A 12,985-nucleotide genomic window follows, 5' to 3' on the forward strand; every position below is an offset into this window, starting at 1 on the left:
GCGCAAGTTGGGCGTGTGTTTCTTCTTCAGTAGCTAACAGAGAAAAACAAGAGGCAATGTTATAGGAAGGATATACAAGCAAGGGCCTTGGTCTATGTATCAACACGTTGAGATTTTCTATGGTATTAAGACAACTAGACCATTTCACCAGGAACAATTGTAGCCTATGCCACCATATTTTGAGATGGAACGTTTAGCAAACTGTCAAAGTCAGTGATTGTAGGCCATTATGCGAGATATCTGACAGCACTTACTGCCAATCACACCATTCACTGGGATGTCAATGGAAGTAGTGTAGCTCGCGGCGTCGCTTAGCAGATATACATAGGCACCGCCGAGCTCCTGCACCTCAGCCAGCCGAGGGAAACCGCCGTAGTACTTGAGTTGTTGCTCCCAGTCTGGTTGTTGGGGCACCCAGTATGTCATGGCGGTGTTGACCAGACCGGGGGATACACTGTTCACGCGGATGCCGTATTGTGCCCATTCCATTGCCAACGTGTGAGTCATGTTCCGGACACCAGCCTTTGAGGCACCGTACGGGGTGGAGGGAACGCGCTGGGAGGGAGTCAGTGATCAGAGCAATATATCAAGATAGTTAAGATTATACCTTATTGGGGCGGTAGGAAGCCATGGATGCCGTGAAGACAACCGATCCCTTGATTCCAAGCTTGATAAAAGCACGGGCCGCGGCGCGTGCGGTGTAAAAGGCGCCGAAGAGATTCACATTGAAGAGATTCTCAATCTCCTCCTTAGTAAAGTCTAGCGCCGCCTTGTGGTGGGTACGTCCAGCATTCACTACCATTCCATGTAAAGCGCCGGCCTGCTCGATAATCGCATCCACTGCCGCCGTGACAGTTGATTCCTCGGTCACATTGGCATTGACCGCGAAGAGTTGGCCGGGGTAGCGCTTAGATACTGCGGCAAAGTCCTCTTCCGTCTCACCAATGTCGATAGAGTACACCTTGGCGGCACCGTTGGAGAGGCAACATTCAGCGATACCCAGACCGATGCCGCGGTTGGCACCAGTAACTATGCAGGTGCCACATTAGCTGGTAGTCTTATATGTGTGTATCACATGAAGCACACATCCCGCGTACGTACTTGCGATGATCTTTCCACCAAGGGTGACCTGGGTCTGAGGGGTGGCAGTCGCCTGGGGCATAGCCACGTCTTGGGAGACAGCGCTGGGGGCCATTGTCAATGATGGTGCGAAAGAAGCCGAGAAGAGTGATTAGCTGGATCGATACACAAGACGATGAGCACTACTTTATACACCGCAGAAATTCCCCGCCCTCTGCCCTGCTCTCCTCCGTCTGCCCCTTCTCGGAGCACAGATAAAAAAAAAAAAACACCAAAGTAGAAAATGAATCCTACCGCGTTGCCGTCGCACATCTCGTCTCGGTGGTTGCTCGAGACGGCGATGTGGTTTGGAGAAACGCGGGGTGGTGTTCCCGAGACGGTGCCAATGGATGATCCACTCAGTCGTGCCCTGTGCACTGAAGACTCGGTCAATCTCCGACCGGTGCAATGCGACGCCGAGCAAGTCAAGGGCTAGTGGTTGCTTCCGAGTTCAAAAAGATGGCGGGCAATCCGGGGAGAGCTGGAGCACAGGTTCACCCGCCATTCCCCTCATCACACACAAGATTTCCCATCTTATCATCCTCGCAAGTCGCCCTCGTCGTCGCTCCAGCGTGATTGATTGGAAATGGCAGCTCTCCCCGCCTGGAATCTGCTCAAAGGCAAGACCGCCGCCATCACCGGGGGGACCACTGGCATCGGTCGCGCGATCGTGTTGGCCTACATCACGCAGGGATGCAATGTTGCAGTGAACCACTTGGGACGTCCCCAGGATGAAGAGCGTCGCCATAGCCTTCTCCAGGAGGTGGAGGCCATCAAACAGAACGGGGTCGAGGCGGGCAGTATCCTGGAGCTGCCCGGCGACGTGACGGACCCGGAGACCAGCACCAAGCTGATCAAAGAGGCCGTGTCTCAATGGGGCCAGTTGGACATCTTTGTTGCCAATGCGGGTGTGTTTAAGCAGGCGGAATTCCTCGGGTGAGTGAAGAACACACCAAGGGATCAAGCGCGTGTCGGTTGCTTCCCACGGCGCAGAGAGCCACATGCGCTAACATGCCTAGAATTGAGCCATCCCTCCTCGACCACAGCGTCGACGTCAACATCAAGGGTTGCTTCTATTCCTGCCAAGCAGCCGCCCGCCAGATGGTGAAGCAAGGGCACGGCGGTTCGATTATTGGCATTTCCTCTGTCAGCGCCCTGCTCGGCGGTGGCTTCCAGACCCATTACACTCCCACCAAAGCCGCCATCCTCTCCATGATGCAGTCGATGGCAATTGCTCTTGGGAAAGATAGGATCCGTTGTAATGCACTGATGCCCGGCACCATTGCCACCCAGTTGGCTGATCACGATATGAAGAACCCTGCTAAGAAGGCCGCTCTCGAGGCGCGCATTCCTCTTGGTCGCATCGGTGATCCCGAGGATATGGCGGGCCCAGCAGTCTTTCTGGCTTGCGAGGAGATGAGCCGCTACGTGAACGCTACGGGAGTACTGGCAGATGGTGGAATGTACAGCAACTTACAGTAGAGAGGTGTATGTTAGGTTTGCCTGTTCGCGGATTGCATAGCCGTAAGGGCTTAGGGCATAGTCAAGAACTTTTTAATTTTCTGTGGATTCCCTACATCGGCCATAAACTGATTGAGAATCTCCCTCGCCAGAGAGAACTCGTACGATAAGACTTTGACATTTCCTTCCGAACGCCGAAGACGAGGCGATAACTCAGTCGGGCTAGATCTCCGAAGACCATAGGCTATGAGGTAGAAGACAAAAAACAACCCGTGGTACACTGGCTAAGAAATCACCAACGTCCAGTGTGGAATCACTGTAAGCAGAATTGAAGCATTCGTATTTTATGGCTATGTACAACGTGAAACCGTTCATGCCTTGCCCGCAGACCCACAGATCTCCATCCATTGGACGGTCAGATCCGCCACTTTCTGAATACCTTCCTCGATAAGCTGGGTGTGCGGGATCTTGCCCACGTTCGCCCGGAGATGGCCGTAGTAGTCATCCAACACAAGTCGGTTTACGTTGATCTTGGTGACGCCAGCGCCCACGCAACGCTTCATCAGCTCCGGGGCAAATCCGTTGGTGCCGTGCAGGGCCAAGTGAACTCTACCATTGGCCCGAAGGCGAACCTTTTCAAACCTAGCCATGTCGCGATTAGCAAACTGGTCTCTCATAGATCTCAGACAACGCTGCCTCACATCTCGAAGTCCAGGTGTGGGCCCTGTGAGCCATATTCGCCGTGGACATTGCCAAACGCAGGGGCAAGCACATCCACACCCGTGTTAACGAACTCATCCACTTCCTCGGCGGTCGTCATGCAGGCTTCTAACCCCGCCGTGTCCATCACTCCGTCCTCTCCTCCTTCGATCCGACCCGGCTCGGCCTCGGTGGCCTTCTTGCGGTCGTTGCAATATTTCACCAGCTCACGGGTCATCTTCAAGTTCACCTCCTTCTCGTAGTGCGACATGTCGACCATAATACTATCGAACGGTAGCTCTGCGGCGCGCTTGATGATGGTTTCTGACTGGGCATGGTCGAGATGAATACTGATGGGCACGCTTGCGCCTTTGGCGGCGTCCGCAGCTGCACGCACCAGTAAGCCATCTGTAGCCTCAATCGCCCACGGGAAGAATTGGATAATCAGGGGTGAGCGGGCAGTCTCAGCAGCCCGGACCAAACCCAAAACTTGTTCAATGTTGTAGGCAATGGCAGCAATGATACCGTAACGACCAGCTTCGGCGTCACGCAGAATGCGTGTATGACAGTTCGATTCTTTCCAGGACATTTTGGGCAAAGGAGATGATTTCACAGTGTCCAAAGCAACGTGTAGAGCAGACTGGCTGTGTAGTAGCAGTATCTATGGCTCGTATTTAACCCTAGTGAGCTGCCGCAGTGAACGTTGCAAGACGAGGCGACCCCGAGACGGGCACAAGAGCTGCCCCACCATGGCAGTGATAACAAGGATCTAACGCTGGGCAAATTAGCAACGATTTGTATGGGCTCTGCTGCAGGACTACTTTCTGTTAGTAGCCGTTGCGACACTTAACAGCCCTCAGTTGCGCCTCTGGGGAGCAGCATCGATCGCACAGCTCCCTCTCGGCACGTCAAGCCTCAAGACACAATGTCCCCAACCTCTGATCTCCATTTCCAGGTCCATGACCAGCGTTTTGCAACAATCATCGGTGAAACCCCGATCATAGAACTGGTAGCAGAGAATCTAGACTACCCATTCGCTCACGAGGCTGGCGTCTTTTTCCCTGGCACCCATACCCTCTTCTGTACCAGCAACCGGTGTGTTGGTTCGGACGGACAGCAAAAGGTACACATTACCCGCGTGGACCTCAGCGAGACACCAGCTATGTGCGAGGATATTCGTGCAGACATTCCTATGGCCAATGGTGGTATTAACTACGGCAAGGATCATATCCTCTTCTGTGCCCAGGGGTCCATGACTGAGAGAAGCGGCTTCTACTGTATGTCTATAACTGCGCCGTACAGGACGGAACTTTTAAAGGGAGACTTTTTCGGTCGACCGTTTAATTCTGTCAATGACGTGGTGGTACACTCGGATGGATCGATCTGGTTTACTGATCCCATCTACGGCGCTGAACAGGGCTATCGGCCTCAACCATGCCTACCTAACCAGGTGTACCGATGGTGTCCAGACACTGGTAGTATCCGAGCGATGGCCGATGGGTTGGGGAAACCAAATGGCATCTGCTTCTCACCAGACGAGAGGGTTGTTTATATTACCGACACCGATCGAGTTCAGGGTGATGGGACTGTCTATGATCACCGCGTGTCTTCAATGTACGGATAGAGCACCCCCAAAGATAGAATCATCCCTTAAGCCACGATGGCTGATCTTACATATCAACCCAGTTACGCCTTTGATGTATCGACCTATTATGGAGAGCCGTTTCTCACCAACCGGCGACTCTTCGCTATGGCAGACCAGGGATCCCAGACGGCATTAAATGTGACCGAGGGGGGAATGTGTACAGTGGCTATGGGGACGGGATTCATGTGTGGTCCCCGGGGGGGATTCTCTTGGGCCGGATTTTGATTGAGGGTGGTGTGGCCAACTTTTGTTTTGGCCGCCATGGGGAGATTTTGGCGCTGAACGAGCACCGAATGTGGAGAGTAAAATTAGGAGCCAGTGTGAAGGGAGCTTTGCTCGGATGAGAACGCTTTTCATAACATAACACCGTATATAGAAGAGAAGCATTGTCGGCCCCAGCACGTCAATTCATTGCTGTGAGGACCTCGACCGCACAAACGAGGTCACAGTAGCTGCTGCTTCTCGGGACTCGTGGCTTTCCCACAGCTGCTGTAGTTCAGCCCCTAACGATCGAACTGGCCAGCCAGATCGCTCCCGACAGGATTCTAGCAATTCCAAGATAGCCTCCCGGGCACCAGGCTCTTGAGCAAACATTCCCGCTGTCGCTCGGTCAACCTGGCTTCACAGATAGATAGATGGCACGGAAGGAACATACCAATGAATAGTGCTTGTGATGACATCAGGCTAGAGGGATTATCTTTCAACATCATCGCAACGCCACAGATATCCTTCAGGCAGCACTGGATGCGGGCCTGCCGCTCGAGATACCGTTCCAATCCTCCCAGGCTCGGCTCGTGAGCCAGTAAAAGAATTCGGGACACACGATTAAATTGGACAGCCACGGCTAAAGGGTCGTGTCAGTCTATCTTCCTTGAATCACAGAATCGAGCTGGTGTCGCATCCATACCAAATGCAGGTGGGCGGATCCAGATTGGTCGAAAATAAGTCGAATGTTCGCGTGAGCCAAGCGGTAAGGGAGAGAACTCTAGAGTCAGATGTCGTTGCCAGTCGTCCATCATCTTGTGAAGGCAAAGTGCCCCATCAACCCGTTGCTGGATGTCTTCTTCGGTGGTGACGTCAGCGCAGTAGCTAATTACCTTCGCAGTAATATAAATTGAACGCGTAGCGAGCTCCTGTGGTGATATTTCAGACAGGGGTTTCTGGGGGACCCAGAAGGTAAGAGTCTTGCGTTTTTCGCGAAAGGCAGCCCAGGTGTCCTGGCAGAGCCATGCCCACCACACCGCCGAATGTAGTCCACCAGACTCTCCGTGGATGGTCTGAGACCGTTGGATCAAGAAGACTCCTTCGAGGTGGCGCTCCCAGTCATTGGAGGAGTTGTCGAGCATCTCGTAGGCAGAAATAATCAGGGCAGTTGCAAGCAGCTCGGGGCTTGTCTTGTAGTGAGAATATTGCATAGCCCTTTGCACGTAGTGAAGGGTTTGGTAGTAATATTGGAGAGCCGCTTCCTCCTTACTTGGCATTTGATGGTTATCCAGACGGGTATTCAAGGCCAGATGTCGAAAGGCAAGGGCCAGTATAGCATTCATAAGCCCGGCATTATGTACCTGAGGTTGTCCAATCAGTCTTTCGGGGAAGGAACGTTGTTCAAAAAATGAAGATATACTGACAGCCGAGTGAGCAACGAATGTCGAGAACTGGTTAGTGAAATCAAACAGATCGATCTGCAAAGGAACAAGATGAGCCCAGCATGTCCAAGTCACAAACTTGGCCGTGATGACCTACCCAAGGGCTCACATGATTCACGAAATGTTCGAACAACGTCTGCTCAACCGCCAGAAGCTCGATTGGCTCCCGCGATTGCCATATGTGCTCCTCTCCGAATCTCCTACCTTCCGAAATACTGATAGAGTGGCCATCCAATACCTGGGTCGCTGATTGCAGTGAACTCAGCTGATTTACACCATTCTCATCAGAGACGCCCAGCGAGAGGCTTGGCGTCGCCCGGGAGTTGAGAATGGTCGACGATTGCAAGCTTCCCTTAGCGGCATCACTGGCTAGTAGCCCAAACCACTGCACTGCGGCAAAGGATGCATTAGAAGGGGACAGATAGCTAGGATGCAGCTCTACAGGCGTCCGGCTCGAAGCTGGGCAACTCCCCTGCGGATGATCAAGTAGGACAGATCGATCAGGGCCAGCGCCCGCCTCGGGAATGGTCCAGGCGAAGTCAGTGACGTTAGGGGTCTCATAAGCCGATGAGGTTACATCAGCACCAGTTGATGCGTGATCGCCAATGGCCTCTGGAGGCGTAGATTGCTGGGCAGTTGGAGGCACAGCTTCCACAATGGCCCGGTCCAAGGCCGGACTGTTGATGCTAGAGCGGCCCGGGCTAGCATATTCACAGAGCTTGTCATTTTTGGCACAAGGGCCACAGACTGGCTTGACCTCATCACACTTCAGGTGTCGTTTCCGACATGTTTTGCTGTATTGTCAAGTCAAGTCAAACACGACACGCAAGGGACGCAAGGGACTCACCAGCCATTTGTCGTCCTCAGGCCCCGCCCGCGGGACTTTCGTACGCGAGGCCGTCTGTAGGGCGATCGCGAACGCATCGTTGGGGTGGCCTGAGACCATTCGTAGTCGAGGTTGAAGTGATCAAGATCCGATTGCATTGTAGCTCGAGTGATGTCCCCGTCTCGGGGGCGCCAGAGCATCAAAGAACGAATCTCTGCTTGGCCGGGATCACGTAAGCTCTCCACATGTCCGATCCCTCCAGTTAACCGAACACATTCAGCCACGCGATTGCGGGACGCCATACGAATAACTGCTTAAGTACATTGATTTACACGGGGGGGCAGGTAGAAAACACAATCATGGTGAAGGGAGGCTAATTATGACCCGGCTTGCCCTGTCACTTTCCCCTATTCCTTCCAACTAGCTACTTGGACTGTTTCACATACCTCCTACCATAATATATATAACCACAGTTTGTCGAAAGGTACTGTTTTCACTCAACGATTTCTAGGCGACTAACGTTATTCTAATTTCCATGGATTAGATGCAATATAACTCGAGATATTTTGATATGATCAGGGTTTGGGAAGGAGATTGGTAGATCAATGTTACCCATTAAGGCAGTCTAGCGAGGCAGTCGAGCGAGGTAGAATAGAAGTCGGGAGTTAACCTCCTCACCAGGATCGGCTCCGGATCCATGTCCGGTTGCACGGGTTCTCCAAAGTGCTGCTTCCTATCCGGTCATGCTATTGATGGTTTCTATCGTATCTGTGGAAGACCACCCAAAAGACTGATGCCACAGCAATCATTGTCGCTGCCAATCCCGTGTAGAGATATAGGATCCAAAGATCCTTGGACAGTGGAGACACAGCCATGCCGAGGGCAGAGCCTATACCCGAGTTCACCTGTACCAACGATTGTACCAAAGTCCGCATATTTGTTGGCGCTTCAGAATAGCTGTACTCAGCTAGTGTGGTGAATTCCAGAATCTCAGCCAGCCCCAAGAAGAAGAAAATCGGTATCTGCACCCAAGCACTGATATCATTCCCTACTGTGCCACCATCAGCAGCTCCACAGGCAAGAGGTTCATCGTAACAGGGACCTCGGGAATAAATCGATGTCTGGACTCCAGCGGCAAAGGCCATTGATCCGCTCATTGCAATGAATGCTCGGGTCATCCGTGCAATAGGTCCAAATCGGATCCTGGCCTGTCGAAGCCCTGGATACAGATATCGCTGGAGTAATGGACCCAGTATTACACAAAAGACAGGATTAATAGCCTTAATGGCATTATTTGGGACCCCATCCAGACGCATCTCGCCAGCTTGGGTGATCAAGTTATTCACACTCTGATTGTTGCATAGGTGGTATGGTATAAAACATGCCCTTCGTTCCCGAGTGAGTGAAGGATTATACGACTGTGGGAATAGGGCAGACGAACATGACTTTACAAGCCCTAAGACCCCGTCTGATCTCGAACACAAATAAATCATCCCAGTCGACTTCCCGGTGGTATTTCTCGGCTTGGTAGCTTGGTTTGGCTGCATCCAGCCTGAAACGGTCCCGAGCTGAGAACCATATGACTTTTGCAAATTGTGGAATAACAGTCCCTTGTGGCGGGAGCTTCACTGTTCATCAAAATTAGTGTTGTTCATGAGTAGCGATGTTGAAGAATCATTAAGTACCGAATGGCTTATACCACAGAACTAACAAAGGTACCACGACAGCGAATGCACAAAGCGGCATAAGATACGCTGCCAAGTATCCTATTTTCTTCTCTAGATATGTTGAAGCAATGAGAGACAGTGTAGCAATACTTGTGAACCTGAGAAAGTATACAAGGTTTAATGGATGCGTGTATACGGAGAATCCATCATCATACCAATAGAAAATATTATAAACGTACTGCATTGTAAGCATTCGGTCCGTCACAACTCGCTCACCCTTTTTTGTGATTTGTAGTTGTGGGGATACATTTGGATATTGATCCCCTGTTCAAGTCATATAGCAAATTAATACTTCCTCTTTGAGCAACTGTTCTTTGAAGGAAAGCTCATCGATGAAGGGTGTGATGGTAGCCTTGACGCCTCATGTCCCGAGTCCGATTAGGATTATCGCGAGTATAAATCCGACTAGCTTGACTGAACTGTTTGTTGTGGCTGGAAGAGATGTCACAAAAAGGATCAAGCATCGGCAGAAGTCAAGCCCTGGACATATTCCCTTACAGACTACCCAGGATAGTGGTTACAAATAAAGCCAGGCATGTGGTGACCCATTTTCGTCCAGATAGTAGTCCCGAAAAATGGAACGGCTTTGGGGAGTGGGCTCGTTGCGCCGATGGGCCTGGTGAAGGTAAAGATATCTATCCACTTGAACTCCTACGTTACTCGAAGATTTGCTAATAAATCCTAGACAGCGAGACAGACAGTCGGCAAGCTGCTGTTCTGTGGAAGTGTTCAGGGACAGATGGCAGCATCCCCAGCAAAGGGTGCTGGTATTTGCAATATTTGACCACCGCCTCTACAGATGTCAACTCGGCAAGCCCTACGACAAGCATTGGTGCGTGATAGCCAGCTGGAAGAAATATGTCTTAACCAAATGAGCACGGCAGTCTTACTGAAGCTTCTTGGGCCATTCTTGAAATGAAGCAAGATGCACCCGATCAACATGGAATGACTGGTGTATCCAGTATTCGCTGTCTAGAAAGGATCAGCCAACAGAGCTTCTGACTCATTTCGCCGTAGGATGTCGATACAACAATTTACATATGAATCAAGCTTACTGTGAATGTCTGTGTCTACATTCATCCCCCTCGTTCATACCTCACCGGGATGAACTACGGCAAACTTGTACTAGCGATCAGCCGAGAAGACTTGTCAACTGTCCACAAGAAAGGCGGAGCTTCTCCCGGTGTGAAACCACTTAGTGGCGACACCGGACGGATTATGAGACTAGGCGTTGTCTCTCTACAGTGTGTGTTCATGACAGCCTGCTTGTACATGTCGTACCTAGGTTTCAAAATTGACCGAAATGAAGTCATTGTAGATAACCGTCCGATAATAGCCACCGAGTCATCCGCCCGAGTCCCCACAAATATACTAGTGGTAGAATCCCACCTGGGGTGTGCAGCGCGGACACGATGGTGAGATGTGTGTGGGTGGGTCAATACTTGGTCCACCTGTGTCTGGCTGCATTGGAATGGACTAATCTCGCTTGCTAATCCGAGGGAAAATGGCTTCCGTAGGTCTTTCCCTCCTGTGTCCTGCCATAAATACTGCTTAAGAGCGTTCCAATTTCTTATCTTCACTGTTCATATCATAGGTTTCGCCATTCCTCCAACCCCCCACCCCCCGGCTACCTTTTTGCAATCATGACCACCTGCATCGAAAAGAGAAAGCCCGCCTTTGTCCTGGTGCCTGGCGCCTCTCAGAATCCAGCCCATTACGCCTACCTCCTCCACCTCCTCCAGTCGGCCGGATATGGAGCTACCACTGGCCTGCTCCCCAGTATCGGCGCCCAGGGCGAAGTGACCGCCGCCGATGATGCCGACTACGTCCGCAACCATCTAATCCTTCCTATGCTCAACATCGGCAACCGGGATGTGATCCTGATCAGCCATTCCTACAGTGGAATGCCGGCGAGCGCGGCTGCGCGCGGGCTTGGTCCTGCAGACCGCGCCGCCGAGGGCAAAACAACCTCCGTTGTCGGCCAAATCTTCATCGCAACCATCCTACCACGCGGTGGACTGAGTGTCATCGATTCATTTGGTGGTCATCTACCTCCTCATATGTATATCGATGTACGTATTCTTCCTTCCCCTTGCACTCTGATGACTGGCGGCCAAGACTGAGCCATATCTGTCTGATTATTGTCACCAATAGCAAGAGCACAACCTTCTCAAATGCGACGATCCCAAGCCTCCATTGTTCTACGATGTAGAACCAACCCTAGCGGACGCGGCTACCCAAACCTCGCTCAGTCAGGGGCTCATCTCATTCTCGAGCCCCTGCCCCGAAGCGAGCTGGGACACCGAGGCCTTCCGCGACCGAGTCGCGTATGTCCACACTCTCAAGGACCACGCCGTTCCGTACGAAGCGCAGGTCGCCATGGTCCAGGCTACCGGGGTGAAATGGATCACCTGCGAAGTCGCGGCCGGTCACAGTGCGCAGTTGTCCGCCCCAGAGGATCTGACCAAAATCATTCTGAAGCTGGCCCAACAATTCTGTTCGCTCTGATCCCAATCGCGGGATGTGAACGGGATTAGACGGGACTAGACGGCTTAAGACGCAGGGATCTGTGGAGGAGGGGCGTTTTGGGCACCAAAAATAATCAAAAAAAGAAGTGGAGCTCGAGTAAATGCGGATATTCCACCTAATTGTAGTTTACGTTCAATGTCACACCAGATCCTTTCGTTTTCGCAGCCCTCCGTGATCAGTGTATTGCATCTGGCTATGATCTGACCGTTGTGTGAGATGGAGTAAAATTCTCACCTTTTACCCCTTGGGTTCAAAGTTGGAATGGCATCTCTCTAAGCACCAAAACGGGGTTTCCAACGAAGGTGGACACGGGAAGAGATTTCCCGCAGTGGAGGCAGAGTCTCAGCCAGATAAGCATCAAGGATTAATTGACTACGGGTCTTAGCGGAGGGAAAGGGTACATCCAGCCTGAGAGTATACGACGTGGGGCATTATGGCCTAGCACTAGTACTGTAAGCACTAACTGGCCACTAGTTCATGAGTCGACGGGGATAATCCGTGGGCACGCTGCAATGTAACCGGTTCACTAGAGCCCCAGCAATTCTCCCTCGCTCGCAAATCATAACAAGGACAGCACAAAGGAGATATCTCCAACGATTCGTATACTACCGATGGTTCACAAAGCCTGTGTCTGGGAGCGAGGGAAAGAGGCGGCTAGGCCATTCGGCCCTTAATGAAGGACTCCACGCAGGCAACAATCGTTCTGGGGGCGGTAATGATGTGGAATTCCACGTTGGGTAGCAGCGTGTGGAATAATTCTTTCTGAGATGGCTTCATGACCTCGTCGGCGCCGCCAAGCAGCCCTCGCACAGGGACCCCCTGATTGCGCAGGGTGGCAATCGCCGGTGTGGCATCCATGTCGGGTTGTGGCGTCTGGACCATGCGCACCTGGCTCGCTATCTGGTGGGCAACAAAGGCCGGCGTTGCCCATGGCTTCTTTGGGTGGAGCAGTGGTGGGCTTGTGGAGAGAGGCCATCTATCCTGTCACCAGCAAGGGGCCATGGAAGGTTCCAGGTTGATGATAATGGCATTGGAGTATGAGACTACATCGGTCTTGTCGAGGCCGTCGAGACGAGGGTCGTCTGGTGAATGGAGCAGTATTAGTTGGAGACTGGATTGTACATCGCGGACGTGATGAGGTCATACCACAGGGCGGCACAACAGCACGGAAGCTCTTTCCAGCGTATCGAGACATACTGAGCGATCCCCTTTGCGGTGTGTTTTATATAGCCATGTGGCATACTCGGCCTTTCAGCTCTCGTAATGCCAAGCATCGGGACCTAGTCTACTTTCCGCCTCTATTGAATTGGACTCTGCAGGACTGCAGCTCTAG

The 12,985-nt window shown here is 52.1% G+C and overlaps 7 protein-coding genes across 7 annotated transcripts; 3 read left to right on the top strand and 4 right to left on the bottom strand.

The window, feature by feature from the left end:
- Window positions 1-210: 210 nt before the first annotated feature.
- On the bottom strand, window positions 211-1,195 carry ABOM_000016 (uncharacterized protein; the record flags this gene model as incomplete). The annotated part of the gene is made up of 3 exons (XM_022527146.1): window positions 211-555; window positions 608-1,029; window positions 1,102-1,195. 3 exons carry the CDS (start codon window positions 1,193-1,195, stop codon window positions 211-213), a joined length of 861 nt encoding a protein of 286 aa, XP_022394763.1.
- A 510-nt stretch (window positions 1,196-1,705) lies between these two features.
- Window positions 1,706-2,601, top strand: ABOM_000017 (SDR family NAD(P)-dependent oxidoreductase; the record flags this gene model as incomplete). Its single annotated transcript, XM_022527147.1, has 2 exons — window positions 1,706-2,055; window positions 2,139-2,601. The coding sequence occupies 2 exons, from the start codon at window positions 1,706-1,708 to the stop codon at window positions 2,599-2,601; spliced, it is 813 nt and encodes a 270-aa protein (XP_022394752.1).
- A 350-nt stretch (window positions 2,602-2,951) lies between these two features.
- ABOM_000018 (class II fructose-bisphosphate aldolase) lies at window positions 2,952-3,868 on the bottom strand (the record flags this gene model as incomplete). Its single annotated transcript, XM_022527148.1, has 2 exons — window positions 2,952-3,222; window positions 3,282-3,868. The coding sequence occupies 2 exons, from the start codon at window positions 3,866-3,868 to the stop codon at window positions 2,952-2,954; spliced, it is 858 nt and encodes a 285-aa protein (XP_022394749.1).
- Window positions 3,869-4,204: 336 nt separating this feature from the next.
- ABOM_000019 (SMP-30/gluconolactonase/LRE family protein) lies at window positions 4,205-5,149 on the top strand (the record flags this gene model as incomplete). Its single annotated transcript, XM_022527149.1, has 2 exons — window positions 4,205-4,893; window positions 4,966-5,149. 2 exons carry the CDS (start codon window positions 4,205-4,207, stop codon window positions 5,147-5,149), a joined length of 873 nt encoding a protein of 290 aa, XP_022394750.1.
- Window positions 5,150-5,332: 183 nt separating this feature from the next.
- On the bottom strand, window positions 5,333-7,698 carry ABOM_000020 (Zn(II)2Cys6 transcription factor; the record flags this gene model as incomplete). Its single annotated transcript, XM_022527150.1, has 6 exons — window positions 5,333-5,523; window positions 5,580-5,768; window positions 5,832-6,489; window positions 6,553-6,606; window positions 6,668-7,364; window positions 7,418-7,698. The coding sequence occupies 6 exons, from the start codon at window positions 7,696-7,698 to the stop codon at window positions 5,333-5,335; spliced, it is 2,070 nt and encodes a 689-aa protein (XP_022394845.1).
- Window positions 7,699-8,142: 444 nt separating this feature from the next.
- ABOM_000021 (uncharacterized protein) lies at window positions 8,143-8,712 on the bottom strand (the record flags this gene model as incomplete). The annotated part of the gene is made up of 1 exon (XM_022527151.1): window positions 8,143-8,712. The coding sequence occupies one exon, from the start codon at window positions 8,710-8,712 to the stop codon at window positions 8,143-8,145; it is 570 nt and encodes a 189-aa protein (XP_022394971.1).
- Window positions 8,713-10,766: 2,054 nt separating this feature from the next.
- ABOM_000022 (alpha/beta hydrolase) lies at window positions 10,767-11,631 on the top strand (the record flags this gene model as incomplete). The annotated part of the gene is made up of 2 exons (XM_022527152.1): window positions 10,767-11,195; window positions 11,278-11,631. 2 exons carry the CDS (start codon window positions 10,767-10,769, stop codon window positions 11,629-11,631), a joined length of 783 nt encoding a protein of 260 aa, XP_022394973.1.
- Between the last annotated feature and the right edge of the window lie 1,354 nt (window positions 11,632-12,985).

The sequence above is a fragment of the Aspergillus bombycis genome, assembly GCF_001792695.1.
Source record: "Aspergillus bombycis strain NRRL26010 chromosome Unknown contig00001, whole genome shotgun sequence".
Lineage (NCBI taxonomy): Eukaryota > Fungi > Ascomycota > Eurotiomycetes > Eurotiales > Aspergillaceae > Aspergillus > Aspergillus bombycis.